Source organism: Rousettus aegyptiacus, unplaced genomic scaffold, assembly GCF_014176215.1.
Source record: "Rousettus aegyptiacus isolate mRouAeg1 unplaced genomic scaffold, mRouAeg1.p scaffold_m13_p_2, whole genome shotgun sequence".
In the NCBI taxonomy this organism is placed as follows: Eukaryota; Metazoa; Chordata; class Mammalia; order Chiroptera; family Pteropodidae; genus Rousettus; species Rousettus aegyptiacus.
In genome coordinates this window covers 152,736,516-152,762,745 of record NW_023416295.1, presented here as the reverse complement: position 1 = coordinate 152,762,745, position 26,230 = coordinate 152,736,516, and the positions used below count along the sequence as shown (strand labels likewise).

Sequence of the window (26,230 nt, the reverse complement as noted above, 5' to 3'; positions counted from 1 at the left end):
AAGTTTAATGTGCATATTATTATTGGAATAGTGTCCTTTTGTCATTTAATCTCAGTGCTGATTCTCTGATATGCCAGGTGAACAATATGGATAGGCATAATACAAATGAATAACAGGAACATGAAGGTAATTTCGGCCTTGGTTACCAAATGGCATTGACTGATTTAATTAATGCATTAGCGGAAACTATTTTAGGACCTTTCGCAAGCCAAATTTTCCTTGCCTACCAGTGCTCCTGGGGTGGGTACATAGTTGGTTGATATTAGAGGGAAGGGTAGCCTCATGAAGATGGGGTGGGACTGTTCTGACAGGCTGCCGAGATCCTCTCCGAGGACGTCAGACACACCTCTGCTTAATGGCTCAATCACTGCTTTAAGAAAACAAGAATCAAGGGAATATCAGTGGGAATCATTCTTAACCAATTCTTAATATCACTTTCTGTGATAGGCTGAATAATGGTTCCCCCAACATGTGCACACCCTAATCCCCAGAACCTATGAATATGTTACCTACATGGCAAAAAAAAAAAGACTGTGTAAATGTGATCAAGTTAAGGATCCTGAGGTGGGAGTTTATCTTATATTATCCGGTTGGCCCTATGTAATCACCAGGGTCCTTATAAGAGGGCCACAGGAAGAGTCAGAGTCACAGGAGGAGGTGAGGTGAAGACAAGTGGTGATGGGAGTGATGAGCCTTGGTGATGGGAGTGATGAGCCTTGGTGATGGAGGAAGGAGCCGCAAGTTAAGAAACACAAGTGGCCACTAGAAGCTGAAAAAGGCAAGGACGCAGATTCTCCCTTAGACCCTCCAGAAGGAAGCAGTGTTGCCAACACCTTGACCTTAGCTTGGTGAAATGAATTTCAGATTTCTGACCTCCAGAACTATTAGAGAATAAATTTGTGTTGTTTTAAGTAGCTGTTTTTGTGGTAATTTGTTACAATGGCAACAGGAAATGAATACATCTTCCATGTGAAGGAACTCGATTTAGTATATCTCCTGTGTTCTTGGGGTAGGTAATTAATCTGATTGGCGAACTTGAAATAACAAACTGAGCATGACTGACTTGGTTTCTTTCTCTTCCTCTTTGGGAGCCAGTCAGCCCCAGAAAGCACAAGTTCTACTTCTTGCAGGGTGCAGATGCCACCGTATGATGAGACCTGTGCCAGTCAGTGCTACTAGGTCTGGATGGTTACGTTTATATAATTCTGTGGTTCAGTATTAGTAAGCTCATTTGGCTTTCATGCTAAGCTAATTCTCCAATGGCTGTTATCAGAATAATTTGATATTTTGGCCTTCACAGACCACTTCTTTGTCTTATGTCTCTCTTTGTACATAACTCAAGCATGGAAAAGGGTACATTTGCAGATACAGTAGTACTCCTTATCTGTGGTTTCATTTTCGTGGTTTCAGTTACCTGCTATCCACAGCCGTCGGAAAAATACTAGATAGAAAATTCCGGAAATAAAAGTTATTTATTTTTTAGGTGAAGCAACCCTTGGTTGACTTCACAGATTGCAAGGAACTTGTCATTTTACAATCCCTGATCTTTTTTTTTTTATTTTTCACACCTACGGCTCCTAGTCTTCTTAGATGGTCTCCCATCCAAGTACTAATCAGGCCTGACCCTGCTTAGCTTCCGAGATCAGACGGGATCAGGCTTGTTCAGGGTGAAGTGGCTATAGACTAAAAATTCTTTTTCATAATGAACAAGCAGAAAGTCTTAAATTGAGTAGTGTGATAAAATCTCAAGCCATCCCACTTTGCATCCTTCCCGGGATGTGACTCACCTCTTTGTCCAGCATGTCCACACGTTATGTACTACGGTCACTGAGTAGCTGTCTAGGTTATCAGACAGACTGTTGCGGTATCCCGGTGCTTATGTTCAAGTAACCCTGATTTTACTTAATGCCACATTCACATCATTTTTATTACAGTAGACTGGCGTAATTGTTCTATTTATTTTTATTGTTATTAATCTCTTACTGTGCCTAATTTATAAATTAAACATTATCATAGTTATGTATTGAGGAAACGAGAGTGTATATAGGGTTCAGTATGATCTGTGGTTTCGGGTACTCACTTGGGGGTCTTGAGACTTATTCCTTGCTGTTGTGGGGGCCTGCAGTAGTTAGGGAACAGAGAATTCCTATCCTACCCAAGGCATTCCAGAGCACAAAATAAAATGGAAAGGTATGGAATTCGTTTTACAAGCCTGGCTTATCTCTGATACTGAGGACAAGGACAGCACAAGAAAAGAAAGAGGCCCAATCCCATATAGAAACAGGGAAGAATCGATCCATCACTCAATAAGTAAGTTTAATTTAGATGTATTCTGAAAAAATAATACATCATGAAGAGTTAGAATTTATCTTATAATGCAAGAATAGTCTAAAATAAAATTATTACTAACTGGCTACATTAACAGATTCATTCAGCAAATGTTTATTGAGCTCCTATTACATGCAAGGCACTCTTCTGGGAGACAGGTAAACTAGCAATTAGAAAAATGTTTAAATCAACTTTATTTATGAAACATTATCATAAGAATCATAATTCTATAAATCTTCCATTTGAGTACAAATACAATCACTTAAGTAATAGCAATTTCCTAAAAGTGAGCAACAATTCAAAATTTATTTTGGAAATAAATTTTTAAAAAATCTCTGCTCAGTTGTAGGTTTGATTGAAAATTGAATCAACCCTGAAGAGAACCCAGTATATCAAGATATAGTGGATAGTGGAATGAAATAGTACATGGGAGAATAAATGAAGGCAAACATTTTGGGGGATAGATATTTCTCATGACTGCTGAAGGATGTGGTAGGCTGGGGAAAAATTCTTTGGAGAGGATTCTGGAATGGTCCATATATGCTTTCTGGAGAAGCAGGAGGGAGAAGAGGTCCCCTTGGATCCACCAACAAAGAACCATGAACTGGAGAATGAGGTACATGATGTTAATTTCATGTGTCACTTGGCTAGGCTATGGTGCCCAGCTGTTTGGTCAAACACCAGTCTAGATGTTGCTATGAAGGTATTTTTAAAAATGTAACGTACGTTTACATCAGTAGACTTTGAGTAAAGCAGATTATTGTCCATAATGTGGCTGGGTCTCATCCAATTAGTTGCGGGCCTTGAAAGCAAAGACTGACGTTTTCCAAAGAAGAGGCAAATCTGCCTCAAGACTGCAGTGTCTACTCAATTTCAATGTCTACTGAATTTTCAGCCTGCAAATTGCATGTGCAAGGTTGCAACATCAACCCTTCCCTGAATTTCTAGGCTTCCAGCCTGCTTTACAAATTCCAGACTTGCCAGCCCCACTATTGTCTGAGCCAATTTTTTAAAAGAAATCTTTCTCTCTATATTAAATCCTATTGGTTCCTTTTCTCTGGAGAATCCTAACTAATTAAGGGGACAAGAACAAAGTCTGAGAGGGAAGAGGGGACTCTGAATGGAGAAGAGTGAAAAGATCTACTCTCAGATGAAGGTGACCTGTGGTGAAGAACTATGTTGCAGAATATGCTGCCAGATGAAAAAGTTCAAGCGAGTACATGGATTTTGATTTGTATTCTAGTGCTTTTGCCTTTCTTATAATTCCAGCAATCATTTTTCCAGATTCCTCCTTTTCAGTGTTTTTTTCTATCAAATCTGTTTTACCACAGAACACAAAATTGGATCTGTATGGCTCCTTAGCTAGATTTGCTACTCCTATAACTCTTTATGAAGGCTCACATCTTTTCAAAATAACTCTAGACCCTCTTAATTTCTTAATATGGTTAATCTTTTCAAGAATTTTACATTTTCCTTCAATTAGTTTGTTAAATCATAGAGTGAGCTTCCCCTTCTTCCTCTACACTTGTTTCCTATTCAGTTTTCAGGCTTTTTTTTTTTTTATTGTGGTAATATACACATAACAAAAAGTTTAGCATTTTAACTGTTTTAAAGTGTACAGTTCAGTGGCATTAAGTATACTAACAACATGGTACAATATTTGATAAGCGTGGCTTAACACTGATACCAATGAGGACAAGGAGAGCCCAAGAAAAGGAGCAAGAAAATTTGTAGAGCAGGTTGGCAGGCTAGAAATTCAGGGAAGAGTTGATGTTGTAATTTTGAGTGTGAAATCTAAGGCTGGAAACTCAAGCAGGAGTGGACACTGTAATCTTGAAGCAGATTTGCCACCTTGGAAAACTTTAGTCTTCGCTTTTAAGGTCCTCAACTGACTAGATGAGACCCACCTACATTATGTAGAATAATCTGCTTTGCTCAATGTCTATTGATTGAAATGTAAATCACAATCACATCCTTCCATTTCCATAACTTTTTCATTATTCAAAACAGAAGCTCTGTACCCATGAACCAAAAGATTTCTATTTCCCCCTTTCAATAGTCCCTGGTAACTGCTATTCTACTTTCCTTCTCTATGAATTTACCTAATCTAGGTACCTCATATAAGTGGAATTGTACAGCGTTTGTCCTTTCTACAGTTGCTTTTTAACTGAGTAAAAACTTCTCCAAAACAAGATAACTGTAAAAAATATCCAAAAATTGTTGCCCACACCATCATCTCCAAGGAAATTTGGAAAGATTGGAACCTGAGCTCATGTTTTCAGGCAATGAGTCCACAGCCTTGCAAGCTTCTCAAGGAGATGCCTGAAGCTCAGTTTTGAGGCAGTCTACAGCCCCCTTGTGGAGTCCACATCTACCACAGACCTGAGTCTGGAGGCCATTTGCCCGCTGAACCACAATAGAATTCCTAGAACACCCCACAGTCTTTAGCTGAAGCTAAACCTGCACTGCCATCTGAGACAGCCTGTCAGTGGGGCGGGCCCAGAGCTCAGAGAGGCAGGCTGAAAAATTAGCCCTGTGTTCCCTCTTTAAACCCACGCTTTCAACATTATTTCATTTAATTTTTACTGAAAAATAAAACACGAATTAGAAAACTGCACAAAACAAATGATTATAATGAGAACATGTTTGTAACCATGACCCAGGTCAAGAAATAGAACCTAATCAGCCACCCCGGAAACCCCTCTATGTGCCCCATCCCTGTCTCAACCCCCTTCCTTCCCCGAAAGTAACTACTTTCTTGACTTTCTTGAACCACTTTATTGAGATATAATTCACATACCATACAATTCACTTATTTATGGGTCTAACTCAATAGTTTTAGTGTATTTGCAGAGTTGTGTAAACATTTCCTATTACAGTTCTTGCTTGCATCCAGCATACAGTTCATACAGGAAAGGCAAGATAAATGCTTGTTCTGTCTTTTTATTTACCTGTTTTCAGGATATTGAATTAGTTTTCTTCTATCCTCCAAAGATGACAAGTTAGTTGGGATTTTTTGTTTTTGTTTTTGTTTTTTAGATTTTTTATACCATTATGAACTCATGGTTCCAAATGTTTGATGGGTTTCAATTCATTGCAATTATTGCCCTTAGTGAAGCTCAAATTGTACCATCTTGGCCAAAACTGCCTCCCAGGTCCTTAGCTGTCTTTGATAGCCTCCTCACTATCTGATATGAGGAGCTGCTATAAAGCATATCACAGACTTTGGTAATTTAAACAATGTGATATTGATATAAGAATGAACAAATAAATTAATAGAACAACCTTTTTTTTTTCTGCCAGTCTTTATTGTACTTTCTACTGGGAATAGTTTCTTAAAAGCCATTTCGAATATCACTCCTCATTCACTCAGCTTTATTAAAGTGTGTTGTGAGGAACTGACCCCATTTTTGGCTCCCATTACTTCCTTGATTGACTTAATCCCATCAGCATATCCAGTTACCCTGTCCACAGTAACTAGTTTAGAGATGGATATAACCAAAGTCCACGAAAGACAAGAAGATGGGGCTTCTAGAAAAGATGTTGGGATAGTTGGTCTTCCATTTGAAAGAAGATATTAGATTTCTACTTCTTATCATTCACAGATATTAATGGAAGTGATAGTAAGAAGCTAGAAGACTCTATTATTATTTATTATTATAAGACATAGAAATGCAAAAACCTGTATTGATAGATAATTTGGTTACATGATGTTAGGACTACAAAGCACCATGAGTAAAATTAAAGCAAACTGAATGGAAGGAAATATTTGCTACATACATAACAAGAATTAGTATCCATATCATAGTAAACCTTCTAAATGTGGATATGAAAAAAGGCAATACAGTAGGAATATAGGCAAAGATATGAGCAGATAATCCATATAGAAGGATATGGGCAAAAAAGGGACCCCTACCCAAACCACTGTAAACATGAAAAGTGCTCAACTTCACTATTAATCAAGGAAGCGCATTTTAAAACTGCAGCATAGTATTCCATAGTATGGATATACTACAGTTTAACTAGCCATTTTCCTACTGATGGAAATTTAGATTATTAATTTATTATATACAGTGCTCAATGAACATCCGTCTTGCCTTCTTGAACCTCTCTCTGCTTTTGAGACATTAAACCTTGTAAGCTTAAACCTAGAATATGAGAAAAAATATCTTGGTATCTGGGCCCCAAATAGAAGTTGTATGTTATGTGAATTTTCTCTGAAACTTACCATCAGAATATTCTTGGGATTTTATTCTTAATCATGTGCTTAATCTAATGCACTTAGAGGCTACTGGAACTTTTTCTGGTCAGATTAGTTGAAACAGTCAGAAATTGTTCTCTTTCCTTGAAATAAAGCTGATTGAAGGATTACATTGTCTGAATAGCTGCAGGATTCTGCAGAGTTTCTGCAGAATCTCCTTTATAAAGACTTATTTTTAAGTTAAAAAGATTCATGATTTCTTTTGGATTAATGGTTTAACATGCATGTTTTACTAGAGCCTTACTTTTTCATTTATCGTAGCGATAGCTTGTTTGTTGCTCATTAAATGTAAGCATATTCTCGGGAAAAGAAATTGTTGACTCTCTGCCCAGGAGGGAGAGAAAATATTTATCAGGTTCAAACTACATATGCCTTTTGTTCCAGCAATTCCAATTTCAGGACTCTCTCCTATAGCAATACTCCCCGAGTATATACACACACACACACACACACACACATACACACATATAAGGATGTTCACTGCACCATTGTTTGTCATAAGCAATTTAATTGAAATATGATAAATGTCAATATGTTATGACAGCTACAATTCTCACCTTGGAAAAAAGTATATAAGAGAAGGTCCTCAGATGTTTCAAGTAAAGAGATCTTGAGGAAAAGTTTACTTACAAGGGGTTGAGCAGTGTTATGCCAACAAAGAAAAGATGGGGAAATGCCTACAGATCAGCAAAGGAGGAAAGCTATTACTGTTCCTAGGGCTGAAGGTATAAGGGAGAGGACATATATTAACTAGAGCCTAGTGAAACTTGGAACCACAGAGTCAGGGCCACTCATTGGAGCTGTAGTCAAAGAGGGATACAGTTACTTCAAAAGACGGAGCTGAAGTGGAGAAAACAGGGAAGGAATACGCTGACTTCTGTCTTCTCATGCTCTAGTCTCTTGCTAGCCTCTCCCTTCAGCTGAACACAATCCGAGCAAGGGATCCTGAGCGAGGCAGTCCGTAGGAGTCAGCTTGCTGGGGCATAGAGCAGGCCAGAGAGAAAAAGCAAAACATGATCTATGGGGATAAGGAATGACAATGTTTATGTTCTATTTTTAAGTGGAAAAAAATCTTGCAATTTATATAAGAATATGCTACTTTTGTAAAAGAAATTCACAACCACATGTATGTATGATCATAAACATGTAAGAACACAAAGCAAACTATAAACCTCTGTATTACTTTAGAGGGTGAAAACAGATGGAGAGAGGAAACTTTCATTTCTAACTTTCTACATTTTTATATTACGTAAATTTGTTAAGTATTTATTTTGTGGTTAGAAAAATAAACTCTATTTTCCATGAAAAGAAAACATTGTTACACCTAAGGCAAAGACAAAGATGGCTGTTAAAGAGTTAATTTACTGAAGAGCACTACATAGAGAAATATCTTTAAAAAGTCTGTAATTCCTTTAACATTAAAGGCAAAGAGTAAGTCTCATATGCTGCAGTGTTGATGAGGTTCTCTGTTGCAAAGATCAGAAATCAAATCAATAGCACTCAAAGAAAAAGGGGAATTAAAAAAATAAGGATATAGAATGGCTTATAGAACAGAAGGATAGCAAGAAATAAAAATTAAGACTATCTCTTTTTGTCCCTCCCAGATTCTTATCTCTTTATTTTTCTCAGCAAACAAACTTTATATACTCTTTGGGGCACACAGTGGGCAAAATGTAGCTTCCCCACGGCCACTGAGAAGACTAATTTCAAAATCCCAGGAGAAATAATCTGAATGGCCACGCTTGGTTCAGATGTTCACCTCTGGTCCAGCTGGGTCTAGTCAATGGAGCAGGATCATGTAATGAGATACTGACAGATCCTGAAATCCTCCGGATGGAGATAAAGAGATATTGTTAGATCGAGGGTAGAGCATATGTTTCCAAGCTACTTACTAGAATTTAAAATTTAAAAGGCAGAGAACGTTATTAATTGATAAGGTAAAAATCACTTCTGAATTGCCCTATAGCTGACAAATAAAAAAGATACTTCTGAGGGAGCCATAGAAATGCAATAGTACACACTGATAAAAATAAAATCAGCTGGTTAATCAAATAATATACTATCAGAATAATAAAATACAGATGCCGAACTATTTAAAAAGCTACAGATCACCAGAAATTAAATAGTCACTGGCTTGAAAAAAAGTCCTAGTAATATATTTGTACAACATTTTATAGGTTTCAAAAGGATTCCATGTTCACGTTCTTAATCAACAAAACCCTATAAAAGCAATTGAGGCTCAGAGAGGTTAAGTGATTTGCTCACAGGAACTGTAGACTCAGGACTCAAGACCCATGTTTTCACTCTATACAGAGAGGTCTACCTCATAGAATCTGCTTTCCTATTTTTTCAAAAGTTGTTTAAACTTTTTTTAATATAGAAAGCAAAGGCAGAAATAGTTCTTAAGTGCTAAATTTTTAGAGAAAGAGTGGATTACGAAAGTTATTTTCTCATCTAATTCTAAAGCAAATAGATTTGAAAACAAACTAAAGAAATCATTTGTTTTTTAAAAAAGCAAATAGCTATAACAATAACAATCAACTTTCAGGGTGTTGGAAGATATACTTTTGCTTCACTATAATGTTTAATGTGAAGTGACTGGATTCTTCTATTAAAAATAACTTTTAAAAAAAGTTTTTTAAAAAAGCAACATTCGACATTCTCTCGCCTGTAAGAAACATGCTAAAAATGAAACTATTCAAGTTGTCTAAAAGTTGAGGAGAGCTTAAGATTTATTATGGCTCTGTACGTGCAAACGTACAGATGTTATAATCCAGGTTGCAGTGTTTGTTGTATATGTCTGAGAATTCAAGAGATAATGACTAAGCCTGGGAAAGGGAAAGACAAAGGTAATAGTTTCCTGGTGTCCTGGTAGATAAAAGAATCTTTCTGGCTACTGTAGGGGTGTGGACTCAGCTGCAGCATTTCTGGCACCAGAGGAAAAAGCATGTGGTAAAGAAGATATGCTGTAACAGGGCCCATGGGGCAAGCGCTTCTATATTAATGACGTGATGTATATTTTACCCACATGATCCCAGGTGTTCTGTGCAGGTGTGCACACCTGTGGAGGAAGAAGTGGAACAAACTCAAATGGACTTCAGTTGATCACATTAGGGAGACTAGGACAATAAAGACTCCCAATGTCAGCTTTGTCCAAAAGAATAAACAAGTAGGATTATATTTTTTTCCAGAAAAAAAGGCAAATGATGATAGAATCTTCCCTTAAAAATCCTGTTATGAAGCCGTGATTTTCAAAATCATGTGGAGTTAAAAACAGGTAAATAGAATAGTGAAGTAGAAAAAGTCTTTCAAAGTAGATGTAAACAATGGGAACAAATCAATATGACAAAGACAGTAATAACACATCTATAAAAAAGCATATTACTATTTTATAAAAGTGATCCATCTGGAAAAGAGTTGGCTTAACTTACCTTGTGCACTATAATAAACTTCAGGTGGGTCAAATTAGATTTAAAGGTATGTTGCAGATGTTTTCTTTCTTTTTTCCCCCCCTAAGCATCAGTTTTTCTCTCCCTAATACATCACCGCCACCATAATGAAATTTCCTCCACCATGTGAAATTTCGTCTCCCTGACTATATTTAGTGTTGGTGGGAGGTGTTAAGTTCTGTTACCATCTTTCATTTGGAAGCTGAAGGTGATTCACCGTTCCTTTCTCTATCCAGACAGCCAGGGGATAGGTGCTTGACCTAAATTTGGCCAACTCAGTGGTCACTCCTAGAACTTTGATCCTTAAGCTGTTGCAAGGACAAGAACAGTGGTTGGTCTGTGGCATCCAAACAGGCTCTTCCAACTAGAAAACAGTCTCTATCCTTCTAGCTCTGCTTCTTCAGAGTTCCTTGGTTCCTTTCTGTTCTCAAGCATGTTCCCCCACACTTGTAGTAATAGGTTGCTTATACTAGCCAGAATGAGATTCTTTCTATGTCCATGTGGAGACTGCAATTCCAAAGAAATAACTGAAGAGGAAGAGAGTATATGAGATGGTTGGTAGTTTCATAGGTCACTTTGGAATATCTCCTCTATAAGGAAAGCATCCTGGTTGGTGGTCTGATGACTTGTATTCCTTCCTCTTGCCTCCCCCTATGGGAGGAGTATACTTCTCTTATCCCACTGATGTTGGCTTGGTCATGTAACTTGATTGACCAACAGACTGTAAGTGGATATGATAGGTACCATGTCTGAGCAGAAACTTTAAGTATGACTTGTCAATTTTTCTTCCAACATTGTCGGGAGCCATTAAGAGACACTGAAGAAGTCACGTAGCTGATAGCCATGAAGCAACCGCTGAGAACCACTAAACAATGGTTCTAGGAAGCAGGGTGTGGAGTTAAACGTTACTAACCCTGGAGGGGAGGTTTGCCTCCTAAAGAAATCCTCTTAAGATAGTGGAATGTTTTACAGCCCAGAAAAGGATGTTTGTGCCCTGAGGGAAGGACATATAGGAACTTATGTAAATGTCAGCATTCCTATGGTATTGTACTCTGTACTTTGCTATTGTACTCTGTGCTTTGCTATCGTACTCTGCTATTGTATCCAAAAACTTATATAAAGACTGTGCTAAATAAACTCGGGGCTGCAGCAGTGACTGTGTGCCCCCCTGAAGCGCTTTCCTGTCTTCTTCTTTTTCCTGAGGTTTTACCCCCCTCTTTTAGGTGCTGTTCGATCTCTGCCGGTGGGCTCCGGCACAACATATGTATTTTACTTTGTCCATTCCATTCTTCTATCGACATTGTCCAAATCCATGATAACCTTGCTCATTTACTTCAATAGCCTATTAACACTTGTCCTGGTTTTTAGCTGTGTACCTCTGAAGTCCATCTTTCTTACAACTGTCATTGATGTCAACTCTCACCCTGTAAGGCCACAGATTAAAAAGCCTTCGATGGCTTCCTCTCCCCTATCTGGCATTTGAGAGCCATCATGTAGGAGTATGCCTCCTACATACTCCTCTGCCTCATTCCCTGGGCATTCCTAGCTCCTTACTTTATGCTCAGCAATAGTAAGCTGCCCGAAGCACCCTGAACACTTCACCATGCCTTTGTTCTGTTCACTTGCCTTTCTCTCCCTTCTAATTTTTCTCCAAATAATTTCTATTCAACTCTCAAGGTTCAGCTCATTATCAATGCTTCCAGAAAGTCTTCCCCAGTACTTCGTAGATATGCGCTTTCCCTGTGTTTCCTTGATGCATACACCTCTGGCACCTTCCATACTGAGTTTAAATTATTTGTTCTGTATCTTTCTCTCCAATGGATTGGCATTTCCTGGAGGGCAGGGATGGTATCTCATTCAGCTTTGTATTCTCAGAATGTAGGATGACATCTGGCTCACACAGGTATTAAATACACATTGTGGTACTGAAGTAAACCAACAAATTAACCATTAATAATAAGAAAACTTTGAGCAGTCTTATAGTCTCTAGCTGGGATTCTTACAAAGCTAATGGCATTATGAATTGGTTCTCCTGGAAAGAAATATAGGAATGTGGAATAAAAATCATGAAAATGTTCATTCTTCACCTGGTATTTTTCCCATTTGTGAATATTCTCCAAAGAAGTAATCCAAAGGGGGGAAATTTACACAGATGTTCCTGGCAACTCTAGTTATAACAGTGAAAAAACTGGAAGCAATCCAAGTGTCTAATAGGGAAATGACTAAGCAAACAATGGGATTATTACATAGCTATTAAAAATGACAAGAGGTGAGGACTATGTCAACATAAAGAAGTGTGTATCTGCAGGAACGCTAAGTGGAAAAAAGAACACCGAGTAGTGTTTAAACACCAGTGATTAAGGATGTGTGTGTACATTAACAAAGATCAGAGGCCAATTTGGAGAAAAGAAATGGCTGGAGTTCAGGGTTCACTGGGCCTTATTTTACCTGCTCAATTCCACGAGTTTATAACAATAATAGTTGAGATGTCGTGCAACATAGATATGCTAAAAGTCCTGTGCAGAATAAGGGCTCTAAGTTATCTACCACATTGTACATTCCAAGAGATAATTCCATGCTAAATTCTTATCAAATTATTATGGACATAATGCATTTCTTCAAGAGAACAAAAATACTTTTCTTTAGTTTAATGCAACGAGCAATTTTGAGAACTTAAATATGTGCTAGAGCATTTATAGTCTCATGAAATTTCCAAAATACATGGGCAAAATCCTAAGGTGGATATGTGTTATATTTTGACTTACTTTTATTTATTTGAGTGACTTTACATATTAGGACCTATAACAAAGAAAAGTCTGAAAGACCTTTGGTCTAAACCTCATATTTACAAATTGTCTCAATTTTATACTTTTGATGTTGTCTCCTAAAGGGATTTTGTGTATAGTCACTGAGATATACTGATAAACATTAAAAGGAAAAAGTCACCATCATATAACTCTAAACTTGTATACATCGCCATTGTAGTGCACTGCAAATTAATATTTTATAAATCCTGTTATTATCTTGTGAATAGCAAAATAACGACATTATAAGATATCATAATGAAAAGAAATAAGTCACAATTTTTTATACTTTGTTTTAGAATTTCTTCATTTTTATTATTCACCAAGAGGCTCAAAAAGTGGATATGGCCCAGACCTCTCTAGATCTCTAGGAGACCCTGAGCATAATGATTACTTCATCTCTAAAATGTAATAGCTTTAACTAGGGGCCCAAAACGGATGGGTTGTTAGCAACTTAACTGTGTAAACACCTAACTAACAAACTGTTGTTTACCTAGCACTGCTGTTCCTGCTGCCACATAACTAGTGGTCAAAAAATTCCAGCTTCTACAGAGTGGTTCCCAACCCTGGCTGCAGATCAGAATCACCTACATTAGCCCAGACACCACTCCAGACCTCCTGATTCAGACTCACCAGGGCTGGTGTCTGGAGACCCCTGTGCTTTCTTCCTCTACTCTTTCTCATACCGTAATTCCTGTGGATCCAGGACTTAGAATCCCAGCTAGTACTGTTAACGGTATGGTTTAACTGCATCAATAGATCCGAAGACTAGTCTGAGGATCAACCACAATTTTCAATGTAGTCTCTCTGAGGTGATGTGTTATAAGTGCCACAAAAACAATTTAGAAAAGAAGGATGAGGATGCAATCCACAGATATTTTTTTTTTGGGAGGGGGTGGGGGGGGAGGTGGGGTGAGGATGAAGAACCGCCCACGTAAAACTTTTGATTAAACTATCTTTAATTATTCTTCAAATTTCTTATTGTGTTTAAATATACAAAAGTAAGTAAATGCTGTCAAAAGTGTTATGGTCAAGTGCCTGTAACTGTAAATAATGTGAAGTACCAGGGTTTTACAGGTGGTAAAATTTCAACTAGCCCAAGCTGTAAAATGACTGGATTCTTTTTACTCCAGAGGGAATCAAGTATGAAGCAAATTAGTTTACAACAAATTCCTCAGGATATGGGCTGAGGTCAGCATACATGCTGTCCATCCTCATATATCTTCTATTTTTTTTCATCCTAGTTCTGTACTATGATTACTGATGCTCTAGAGATGGTGACCCTCTCTGTATCTCAGCAAAATTCCTTATCCATGAAATAAAGATTTAATTTAGTTCAACTAAACCCAAAACACATACACACAAGTGTACACGCACACACACACACACGCAAAGTTGGAGAAGCATATGGGAACTAAAGAATCAGGGTATGGTCCTTCCTTGCTCATAGCCTTCCCACCCTCAATTCACCTTGGCCTATATCCCACTTGGATTGATTACGTCTAAGGGGACAGACAAAGATATCTCCCCACCTCTTACGTCAAAAGCACAGGTAGATACTGAAAGCATATAAAACTAAGGTTATATTTATCCTTTGAGGAGCTATAACCAGAATATTTAGACATGGGCCAAATTCAGAAAAATCAGGTTCAAAAGGATCATGGTTCTGAGTAATAGTAAATGGTCTTGTGCTGATAAATACAAAGTATAATCGTAAAGATGGAGAATTTAATTGTGTTCCAGGAAGAGATGACTGTTAAGACTTTCCAGATGAACCAGAGGGTTGAGACAATAATAATTTAAGTGAGAAACCAATTTGACCTTCCTCATTTGAAGGTGAGAGTGCTAGAAGAAGGATGACATATTTGTATTTGGAGCTCTGTGGTTAAAAGCTTTTGCCTGAGCTCCAACCACCTATGTAAATATCCCAGAAAGCATCCACAGATGCTATATTTCTTTTCCCTTCCCGAATTATTCAGATAACTGCCCTCAGCCCACGCTTCACTAACTTGGGGATAGAATCCATTTATTTAACTACTGCATGGGCTACAATTGCTACCTCAAATGAAAACCCAGGAAGCTGAATCTTTGCTGCTGTTGAGAGTGTATAATTAGCTCCTTGTGCAGCCTGACCCCACAGATTTTTCTGACGCATTTGGCCTGTAATGTGCCCTTTCTGAGACCTCCAATATCTTCTTCGCAGCTGGAGATGCCCAAAATTGCACGCAGGACTTCCTGTGGGTGTGACCTTGCATTTTTTTTTAAAGGCTTGTTGATTGGATCACATGTTTCCACTACTCACAGATTCACAATGCTTTTTAAAATGCAGAAGTGGACTGTAAGTGGCTATATCAAGTATAAGAGTTGCCCTCCCCTATTTTCTTTTAAAAAAATGATTTTGTAATGGTGGCTCTCAAGAAACACTATAATTGGTCAGCCTGGGGTGCCTTTGATGTCCTCTCAGATAACGTCATTAGCTATTCTCAGGAGAGGAAAGGCAGGGTATACCTCCTGGGAAAATGACAACACTTGTTTCAAGTTGGGGAAGAGCCTGCAGTTCTTTTCCTGCGTTTGGGGGAAAGCTAACACACAATGTTCATTTCCTAAATACGGGATGTGCTGTGAGGTTGGCAGGTCATTTTCCACCATGTCACATCCTTCTGGATGAAGGCAGTGTGAGCCAGGACAGGAAATGGCAATTCTCGAATGAGACAAGGCTTTCCCAGGGCAGTCATTGGCTCTCTGGAACTATAAAACTTGCTCATCCAGAAACAGCCTCAGATTTTTCTTTCCTGGAGATAGCCAGAAGTGATGGTAAGTGGGGAGCCTAGAGGGAGACCATCTGAAAAATAGCCACTGGACTTGTAATATTAAGATTATATCCTTGGTCCATTATATATTTTGAGTGACTTTTTCTCATTTTGCTAAGAGACGTCTTTACGTGGAAATGTATCACTGGTGGGTGGAATTATGGAGACATGCAAATAAAATGAAGACCTAGGAGGCTAGGAGACCAAGATTATAGACTGGGCTCTGTGAAGAATCGGCTGCGTCTAGAACCTGTCTGTGTTTCAATTTCCTCATCTTTCAAATGAGAATAATTTCTGCTCTAATATTACACAGGATTGAAATGCTGTTTCTATGCCTTTCTATCTCTTCTTATTTGCCACTTTTAAGAAGTTCCTAATAACAATGAGTACAGTGGATATAAAGGTGGGAATTTCGGGCAACTAAGAAGGACATATTTTTACCCCGGGATGACAGTTCTCTTTGTTAGTCATCTGCAATTGGCTTCTACTGAACTTGGTACAAGGGAGCCCTCAATGAGTTGTTAAACAAAAGGTTCAGGCCACTTTATTTTCTTCAACCATTACTCATTTGTAAAAGGAAGCTTTCATAGTAAAGAGACAGTGGTATTAATATAATTTAGTTTTAATTAAGTACCCATCAAAGAGTGAGATCCGATGAGCAATAGTTAAGTAGCACAAAGCATATATTCGGTTTAATTCTAAAACAATAAGCTGGAAGAATAACAAGCAGAAGAATTGCTTCAGGCAAGCATCTAACTTAGATTTGTTTCTTATATTTGATAGACATCATAATTTTTGAGTTTTTGGTGACATCTTTTTCACTCAACAGAGAGGAAAAAAACTGTATTGCAAAAATGTTGGGATCCACGTCTTCATGTGTCAAAAGGACTTTGTAAATAGGTACAACCTATCACTTGTCAAGTGCTCTCTTTCAGAGCAGAGGCCTGAGTATTTGCAATAGACTTCTAACACCAGGACTCTCTCCTCACTGAACTTACATCTCATTTAACAGATAGTTGATACAGTCCATCTTTAGCTTTCCCTGGGAGGAAAGCAGAGGGTAGCATTATTCCTATTTGCATATGTGGATTTAAGGTCCTGAGAACAGACCGGATCTTTGAGAACTTTACACATGACTCACTGGAAAATGACCCGTTTCCCCTTGCGTGGCAGTAGCCGTTAGGTTTAACTTCTGCCAGTTCCCGGCTCGCGTATGGGAACAGCCGTTAGGCACCGACACTAGGGCTAACTGCGTGACTGTGTCCCCGCAGGGCATGGAGGGGTCGGCGGCCCGGGAGCTGCAGGGCGCAGACGCATTGCGGCGCTTCCAGGGTCTGCTGCTGGACCGCCGGGCCCGACTGCACAGCCAGATGCTGCGCCTCCGCGAGGTGGCCCGGCGCCTCGAGCGCCTCCGCAGGCGCTCCCTGGCGGCCAACGTGGCTGGCAGCTCGCTGAGCGCCGCGGGCGCCGTCACCGCTATCGTGGGGCTTTCGCTCAGCCCAGTCACCCTGGGGGTCTCACTCGTGGCGTCGGCTGTGGGGCTGGGGGTGGCCACCGCCGGAGGGGCCGTCACCATCACGTCCGACCTCTCCCTGATCTTCTGCAACTCCCGGGAGGTGCGGAGGGTGCAGGAGATTGCGGCCACCTGCCAGGACCAGATGCGCGAGATCCTGAGCTGCCTGGAGTTCTTCTGCCGCTGGCAGGGCCGCGGGGACCGCCAGCTGCTGCAGTGCGGGAGGAACGCCTCCATGGCCCTATACAACTCCGTCTACTTCATCGTCTTCTTCGGCTCACGTGGCTTCCTCATCCCCAAGCGGGCCGAAGGGGCCACCAAGGTTAGCCAGGCTGTGCTGAAGGCCAAGATTCAGAAACTGGCGGAAAGCCTGGAGTCCTGCACGGGGGCTCTGGACGAACTCAGTGAGCAGCTGGAGTCCAGAGTGCAGCTCTGCACGAAGTCCAGCCGTGGCCACCACCTCAAGATCTCTGCTGACCAGCCCTCAGAGCTGTTTTTCTGAGAACATCCTTTCCCCAGAAACCCAGAAACTGTCCCCGTGGGATTCTCCAGATTTGTAGCTCCCTCAGGAAAACACCAGGCTGTGTTAGGAGCTAAATGCAAAGGATGAGAAAAACTGTTTCTGAAGTGTGTGTGTGTGTGTGTGTGTGTGTGTGTGTGTGTGTGTTGGGGGAGGAGTCCTCACAGCCCCTTTTTTCCCATCACTGTGACATCCTGCCTGGGGTTGAGTGCTAGGGACTGGTATATGTGACCTGAAAACTATTTTTCCTATACCAAAACTATTTAGTCTTCACATCACTGGGCACGCCTGTTTTAGGTAGTTGTGTGGTCCCTGCCGGCTTGGTTTGAGCTGAGGCTGGAGGGAGGGTGGGGGGAGGGTGCAGACACTGCCACCCTATGGGTCATCTTCAAGCCCCACTAGGCAATGAGGTTCTTAGAATGCCTGTGAAAGGAGACACCAGCTTTAAAAACTCTCTTTCAGAGTTTCTGAGCCCACTTAAGGTTTCCAGAATCTAGAGCAAACAGACCCCCTCTGGAACAGCCGAGGAGGGTTCAGGACCCAAGAGGCCTATGCCATCCCTACCCCTCTCACAGATCAGCCTGGGAATACAGTGGACCTTCCTGCTTCGTATTCAGACCTCCAGGTACTCTGAGAGGGGAGCAACCAGTCATGTACATGCTGCTCCCTGCAGAAAGATGCTAAGGCCAACGAAGGTGATGTGACTATCAGCTTCATTTACTTACATTACAGTGTAGAGAAGAGAGCGATGAGTTTGAGTTAGACAGTCCTGGATTTATTACAGACTGTCACTGTGTGACCTTGGCCACTTAATCTCTCTGAGATGTGGCTTCCTGGTCTGTAAAACAGAGATACTGAAACCTCACCCCGTTGTGAATAGTAAGTGAGATAAAGTGCCTAGCACAGTGTCTGGCTTACAAAATATGGCCCACTGGACGGGCAGCATTAGCATTTCCTGGGAACTTGTTAGACAAATTCCTGAATTCAACCGTTGATTTCTGGAATCAGAAGCTCTGGAGGTGGAGTCCAGCAACCCGCGTTTAAACAAGCCGTCGGGTTGGTTCTAATGCCACTAAAGTTGGAAAACCACTGCAACGAATGTTAGTTTCTGATCCCCTCAGTGAGCTTTCACGCCTCATGGCCTCTCTAGGAGCTCCACATTCTCCAGAGTCATTCACTGAAGGTCAAGGACAGACTGTCCCAGAAGTAAACAAAGAATGTGTGTGGCACTGATTAATACATTCTGGGGCGCCTTCTAACCATGTGAACTAAAGGATGTAACATAATAAGCCCTTTAGAGGGCAGTGTTGCCCACTCATTGTAGAAACTGGTACAGAAAGGAATGTGAATTTACTGGCAATTGACCTTTTATTACCTTCTCTGAAAATCGCCAGACCATGTATTTTTTTAATTTATTTTGTTTTTTTTTTAATTTAATTACTGTTTATTATTTGCATTTAATTTTATTTAATCATCACATATAGAAAATAATAGGAATGACAAGTTTCTGAATGAGAGACTACCAAGGCTCTTTTCAGGTAATGAGGTTGAGTTTGACTTTCTGAGACTGGGCATGAGCTGAAAGTAGCATCCCTCTCCTAGAATAAGTCTCTCTCCTTTCCACATGAAGTAAACGTGACGAGTTCTGAATAGAGAGATCAGGAGCTAAGTTTAAGCTTATGAATGGAGGCTTGACTTGAGGGATATAGAAATGATGATGCAAGTATATTTAACCTGAAGGTACTTTGTCAGCAGATAACTCATGACCTGATGAGAGAAACTATTTAGTTCAGGGGGGAAAATACCCAATTAGAGGCATGTGATGGAAGCACTTAGGTCTTGGAAGCCTGATGTCTTGTGAAGTTATGTCTTATGGATGATAGACAAAATAGCTTGTGTTATTTTGGTAATGGGTCATATTTTCACTTGGAGGGGGGGAGTTGTAATAAATTTGCAACCTGTTTCTAAGAAAGTACTTATAATTTCTTCAATTTCTATTCCTAAAACTATAATGTTGAAAATACATTTGAAAAGTCTTTGTGACCAAATGCACGTAAAACTTGGCTACATTATTTAATTCTTTAATATGCTTTAAACTTACCCAGTTTCCTCCATGCTTCCCAACGATGGCAGAGTTTCTAAGAAGGAATAATTCCAGTGCTGGGAGGAAGGGTTAGTGGTTTTATATTTTAATTTTTTCTATAAATTGTAATCGATCTGTATCCTGGTTTATTTTGAAGTTGATACTGTTGCTGTTGTTTTTAAACTGGTGTCATTTCCTAGACTACCTTGCACCAATGCTAGTATTTTGGATCACCAGAATGTACTTCACATTGTCATTTAAGTTATGTCATAAAGGTACAACCACTCCCTAACTCCATCTTTTATTCATGCTTAAGTATGAATTATATTCTTCCAATGCCTGATCTGTTACATAGATATAAACTGGGCAATTTTGACAGCAGCAGCAGCAACAGCAAACATTTTCTATCATTAGGATATTTTGAGTGCGTCAAAGTCCTAAACTCCTGAAGTTATCTATTCAGTGGCCCATTTTACATCTAATGAAGAGTGCCTACTTTGGGACAATGCTTTGCACATAATAGGAGCTCAATAAATGCATTTGAATAATTTAACAAACTGCTTAGCAACATTAATAGGAATTTGTTGATAAGGTAAGACCGCCGCCCATCCTCTAATGTGTCTGTTATAAAGATTGGAAACTCTACCAGGATCTAGTCAAGTTCAGTTAAATGGATCCTATAGACAAATATTTATTTATTTCTTTTGTGGGAATGTGAATAAGGCTTTTTCTTAAGGCCGTCATTCTATAAACAAACAGAGTGAGAATGGTATGTTGTAAAGAAAAGGGAGAGGGGTATTTAGGTCACAAATGTACTTAAGAAAACTGTCCAGAGTTTGAAAAATAAATATGTTTGTACTAGAGGTTTAAGTGCTTCTGTTACTTTCTGTGGTGTACAATTGTTTGGATTGTTTTCTTTCACAATAAAGGAGATTCATTTGGTTCTGCATGTTGAGGATTCAATAAAACTATATTGTGCTTATTTAAAAAGTAATCCTTAGCAAAAGGTTCTGATTCTAATTACTTTGATGCATTTGCCCTCATGCAGCTGTCGTTTCTAGTACGGAAAATGTCAAAGTCAAAAGTATTTACTGGGAGAAAAAAAAGAGAGAAGAGTGGTGTGGAAACCACTCTATATCAGATATGTCAAACAATCAATCAACTTGATATATTTCTCATTCAATACCTTGGTGTGAAAAGAAAGTGCAGGGAATTGAGACATTGAGATAAAGGCATTGCGCAGAGATAAATAGGGATATAGTTAAATGCAGCAATTTTTGAATTCCACATTTTTCCCACTGTAGCAAAATTAGTTATTTCCCCTTATTGAAATAAATTGCCCATTCCTCGAACTTCTTGACCTTTCCGTAATTAATTACCTAATCACATGTTTGCCTGTATATTAATTAGTAACATTGAGAAAGGGCAGATGTTTAATCATTTTCACTTAGAATATTCAGTATCAAACTGTATAAATCAATTTTTAAAAAGCAATCAACTGATATACAGGAATATTCTTATTACCTAGAAATCAGACTTCCAGCAGTTTCAAAACCTCTGAACATAATTACGACATGGGAAGTAATCACAAGGAAATCAGCCAAATTAGCCTTCACAAAACCGAGAGAGAGGCAGAAAGGGAGGGCGAGGGGCAGCATCTATGTTAGGAAGGCAAAAATTTCCCAGAAACCTACAGGGAACTTTATCTTGCAACTCGCACATCTTGACCATGCAAGGCAGGCTGGGAAATGTATTAATTTTGAACTTAGAATTGGCTTATGCCAGTATACCTAGGATTCTGTTTATAACGAAGGAAAAGAAGGTGGACATTGGGTAGGGGGTCCAGCAACTCATACAAAGTGCCTGAAGTTGTTGCTATTGTTCGTTAAAAAATACTGCCCTGGAGGTGATCGCCCTATCTGAGTACCAGCCTCAGAGTTTCTACTTTAGAAACGTCCCTGGGTCTGGATGTTGCACTGCTCATGAATGTGCAACCAAAAAAAAAAAAAAAAAAAAAAAAAAAGACTATTGGCAGGACTCTGATTGTTTGCAAAGGTCAGACACAAGCTGGGATCCTATTTTTGTCGAAGCATATGTATTCCTGTCATAACAAGTGTCCTTTTAGTTAACCGCAGTAAATCTCTCCTTGTTGAATTGACAGGAGGTTAGGATGTTATTTTTTGCCCCTGGCAAACTCATAAGAAAGACGGTAAACCCTGCTGTGGTCTGGAATAGGACAGAGTGAGCCCTAAGATCTGGAAATAATCCCTTAGCAACCAGAGAGTTGTTAGATGAGGGGAAATTGTGCTGATGAAGCAAGACCCCTCTGGGAGCCAGGAATGACTTTAGGGACTCTCGGCATCCCCATTAATATTAGTTTGCAGAAACAGGGCCCTCTAATGTGGTCTTGACTGCACAGGTAAAGCTTGTCTATACGAAGATACATCTGCAGAGAATGGTGCTTAATTCCACTTTATATTTCCAATGTAACCCCAGGGGTGGGAGTGCAGGCAAGCATGCGACACGATTTGCCTGGAACTTTAGCAATGAGTCATGACCAAGGCCTCTGCCTCCCAGACACTCAGGAGTAGTCATAGCTTGGCTTGTTCCAGCATTGCTTTGCTAACCGTTGCCAAGTTTACCAACGCACTTGTAGTTGGGAGAAGCTCTTTGTGTAGATGGAGTTGGGAAGGGGTGGTGATATCTAAAATCTTTCTTTTAGGTTAAAAATTTCTTTTTTCAGGCTCCCCAATGGACATGCAGACATCTGTTATGCCCTCACCTTGTTAAAACTGCACAGTTAAAATGTCATTGAAGAACAATACTTAGTTCAGTGCTTAAATAAAATGACATTTAGATAAACATAGAAAAATAAATGTGGATATTTAGTGATAATAATAACAGTTACATTTATTGAAAACTTATTAAATACTGTTCTAAGTATGATTTGACACGTATTATCGCATTTACAAAAATCTTATGAGGGGATTCTACAATTACCCCATATTATTAGATGAAGAGAGTTAGGAACTAAGAGGTCACACAGCTAGCAAGAGCTGCCCTAGGATTTGAATTCTGGCATCTTGGCTCGAGATCTATGCTCTTAGCTCTTGAGAGAATAAGTATTTTTCTAATATAAAATAATAGCTCATGATAGTGATGACATTAATAACAAACTGAGAAATTCATTCATTCATACAGAAAACATTTATTAAGTATACATTCACCATGTACCACCTACTGTAACTTGTGAGCAGTGCAGGTAGGGTTTTAGATCTTATGGCATGAGCAATCTGCTAATCTAGATAGGCTAATCTTATGTCAGTAGATTAACCAATCAGAAATTAAAATATGTACTTTTGCAAATGGCTAGTATTTACAAAAAATAATGTGAGTGCAATTTGACAATGATTAAACTCCGGCTTTGGTCATAAAAACCTGTGCACAGATATTTTGCAATGCTGCCCAGATGCCCTAAATGTGGCAAGATTCTTGTGAACAAAACACCTGAAGTGGAAAGACCGATTAATAACTCTTTGTTAACTGCTGATATGTTGGGACTGAAGGTATCGACAGAAACTGCACAGATGTGAATAAGGGGAGTTACTAGTTCAACAGGCCTTTCTAGATCTTGTATAAAAATTATGAAAATGAAGCTTCTTAGGATCGTTCTATTGAAACTACCACTGAAACTGCTTTCTTCAGTTTTCTTCCTGATAGGGGTGTGTACTCAATTCCAGTATGACAGCTATGGACTAAAACCGCTGTTGACTTGTGGGTGAGATCAGTGTGAGTAGGAATAAGAATTTAGGTATCATAAAACTATTCAAAATAATAGTGCTTTGTCTTTGCATGATTTGTTTTTAACATTGTTCCCCGAGCCGTTGCATTCTTAACACTATGAATCGTTGGCCTTTTCATTCTTTCTAACTTCTCTGTCGCATTTGACATTGTTGACTCCTCAGTTCTGAAAACAGGTTTTTTCTCTTGAATTCCATGACATCGACCTTTCTTATTTGTCTCTCTGGATGGCTTTTCTTTCTCCTCCATTCCTAAATGCCAGGCGTCCCTGGAGCCTCAGCCTCAGGTCGCTTTCCCTCTCACCTCCTTCACAGGGTCCTTTGGCGTGTCCCTTATGTCCATCCCCAGGGTTTCAGCAGTCCTGGGCCGAATGTTGACACGGATCAAACCAGTACTAAGGGATTCTCTTAGGTCAATTTGAATATGTTGGGTATGAGATGAGATGAAAATAAAGGTGAAAATCATTGGCTAAGTAAAGCAGGTTGCAGGGAGCAGGTCCTAAAAAGAAAGTCCTAGCTGTGTTCCTTCTACCCTTTCCTCCTCGCTGGAGCGCTGCACTTTGATTCCAGCCGGATGTGGTCTTGCCTTTATCCGAATGTCTATGGGCTATCTGTTTGCGTCTCTTGTAAGGATTTGACACATGATACCTTTTATTGGAGATGTTTGTACCTACCCCAAGGCTCTTAAGAACAGAAAAAATATCTCAGTCATCATTAAGCCTCCCCACAGTATCTCTCCAGCTCCTGCCACAGGAGGCGCTCCACGAAGGAAAGAACAAATGAACAAGCTCTCTCTTTCCTCACGGATGTACTGGCATTGCTTCCCAGCACATCTAAAGCTACAGGTATGCTCCTTCTCCTCTGTGAAACCAGTCCCTTCTCAGAACTTGTTTGCCTCTGCCAAGGTGACATCAGTATCCCAGTTGCCTACCTTAAAAACTCATTATCATCTCCAAATCCTTCTCTTCTTTCTTTCTCTTACAAAGCTTTGCCAAGGTATATCCTTGCCATTAAATATCTCTCCCATGCCATTCTACTGTTACCACAACCCATCCAGATTTTTATTCCTAACACCTGCAACAACCATCAAACTGATTTTCCCAATTCCAGGTTATTTCCGCTCAAATTCATGCTATAGTCCAATCCTTGATTCACTTACATAAATCATGGATTTCCCCATATCCAGTCTAATGGAATGTAACCTTACCTAAAACTGGACTCTGAATTTGAGTACACACTCCAGAGAGGTGCTGAGTTCTTGTGGTGTTTGTGATATTTTAGCAGTGTGTTATAATGGGCAATATTGTGAAGGGCTAAGATGAACTTAATTCTGTGGTTTTAATGAAAAAGCAATGATGTAGTTCAGAAATTTTACAAAAAGGGCTGAGTCAGGAAGAAAATGTCCAAGCGTGGAGGTGGGGAGCTTTGGGAGGGGGAGGAAAGAGGAAAGCCAAGGGAGAACAGCCAGAAAAGATAAGATCAGGCCATCGCTAGGTGGATATCCTCCGTGAAATCACAGACATAGTGGTTTTGAATGACCAGGAGTGAAAAACCAGACATTGCACGCCACCAAAGCAAACTATTCGCAGGGTCTTTAATGGCCAGAAACAGAAGCAGAGAGGAAAGGTGATTCTTTGTTGAACCTGATGTCTCATCTCCAAGAGCTCTTGAACATGTGAGGTTGGCATAAAACACACAAGCCCAGCCCCAGGTCAACATTAGTTTCCTTGCTAAAGCCGTTGGGTTTTGTGGCCAAATCATAAATCTGTGATGCTGACAATAAACTTCCTGATCTCTGAAGGCTTTCTTCCCTAGAGTAGGCTCTTTTGTCAGGGGTATTATCCAGAGAGGAGAAAGACTTCAGAGTGATCTGGGTAGCGTTTCCCACCTCCTCAGGATGACCAGTTCTGCAAGCTTTCTCATGAAGCTGGTGATTATCATTTGCCTCTCAGAATAGGCCAGGAGGACACCATTTCATTTGGTGTGCAGAAGCTAATAAGAGAGACTTTTCTTTCGCATACCACAGTCAAGTTGGACCTTGTCCCCACACCAGTGACTTACATATGAAAGGCTCTTGGGCTTCTTCTGTCCTTGCCACGCATGAGAAAACTTGGCTCAGGGTAGTAACCTGTCTCCAGAAGCTCGATTTAGTTTACTACTTCCTTTACACCCAAACATATGACCTGCTGCTTCATCCATCCTTTCTTCATCCCCTCTCAAACACACTACACACTTACAGACACACAGATATTTACTCATTTGACAAAATATTCTTTGAACACCTACTATATGCTAGGTGTATTTCTAGGCTCTGAGGATAGAGTAATAAACAAACAGGTCAAATATCTCTGGTATCATGGAGTTCGTAGTCTAGTGATGATAAAGAATGCAGACATAAGGAAAGAAGTCAATAGCCAGTTTGTGATATGGCATGTATTTGGTTCCTACTGCTGCTGTAACATGTTACTGCCAACCATGTGGCTTAAACAACATAAATTTATTTTCTCACAGTCAGAAGTCTGATGCAGGTCTCACTGGGCTAAAATAACAGAGTTGTCAGGGCTGTGTTCTTTTCTGGAGGCTCCAGGGGAGAGAATCGGTCTTCTTGCCTTTTCCACCTCTAGAGGCTGCCGCATTCTTTGGCCCCTGATTCTTTTTACCC

At 39.8% G+C, this 26,230-nt stretch overlaps 1 protein-coding gene and 1 pseudogene across 4 annotated transcripts in view; one reads left to right on the top strand and one right to left on the bottom strand.

Moving 5' to 3' along the window:
- APOLD1 (apolipoprotein L domain containing 1) overlaps window positions 1-20,717 on the top strand; it is a 42,170-nt gene extending 21,453 nt beyond the window's left edge. For 2 of the 4 annotated variants that reach the window (XM_016156379.2, XM_016156380.2), the window contains one exon: window positions 16,924-20,717. In XM_016156379.2, the coding sequence (XP_016011865.1) occupies window positions 16,924-17,667 (744 nt within the window). In that variant the 3' untranslated portion in view covers window positions 17,668-20,717. Of the gene's footprint in view, window positions 1-1,697; window positions 2,954-10,698; window positions 10,762-14,086; window positions 15,657-16,923 lie in introns of those variants that run through there. The other 2 variants (XM_036237028.1, XM_016156381.2) reach the window with 2 other exon arrangements.
- LOC118614060 lies at window positions 1,566-1,684 on the bottom strand (annotated as a pseudogene).
- Window positions 20,718-26,230: the final 5,513 nt, after the last annotated feature.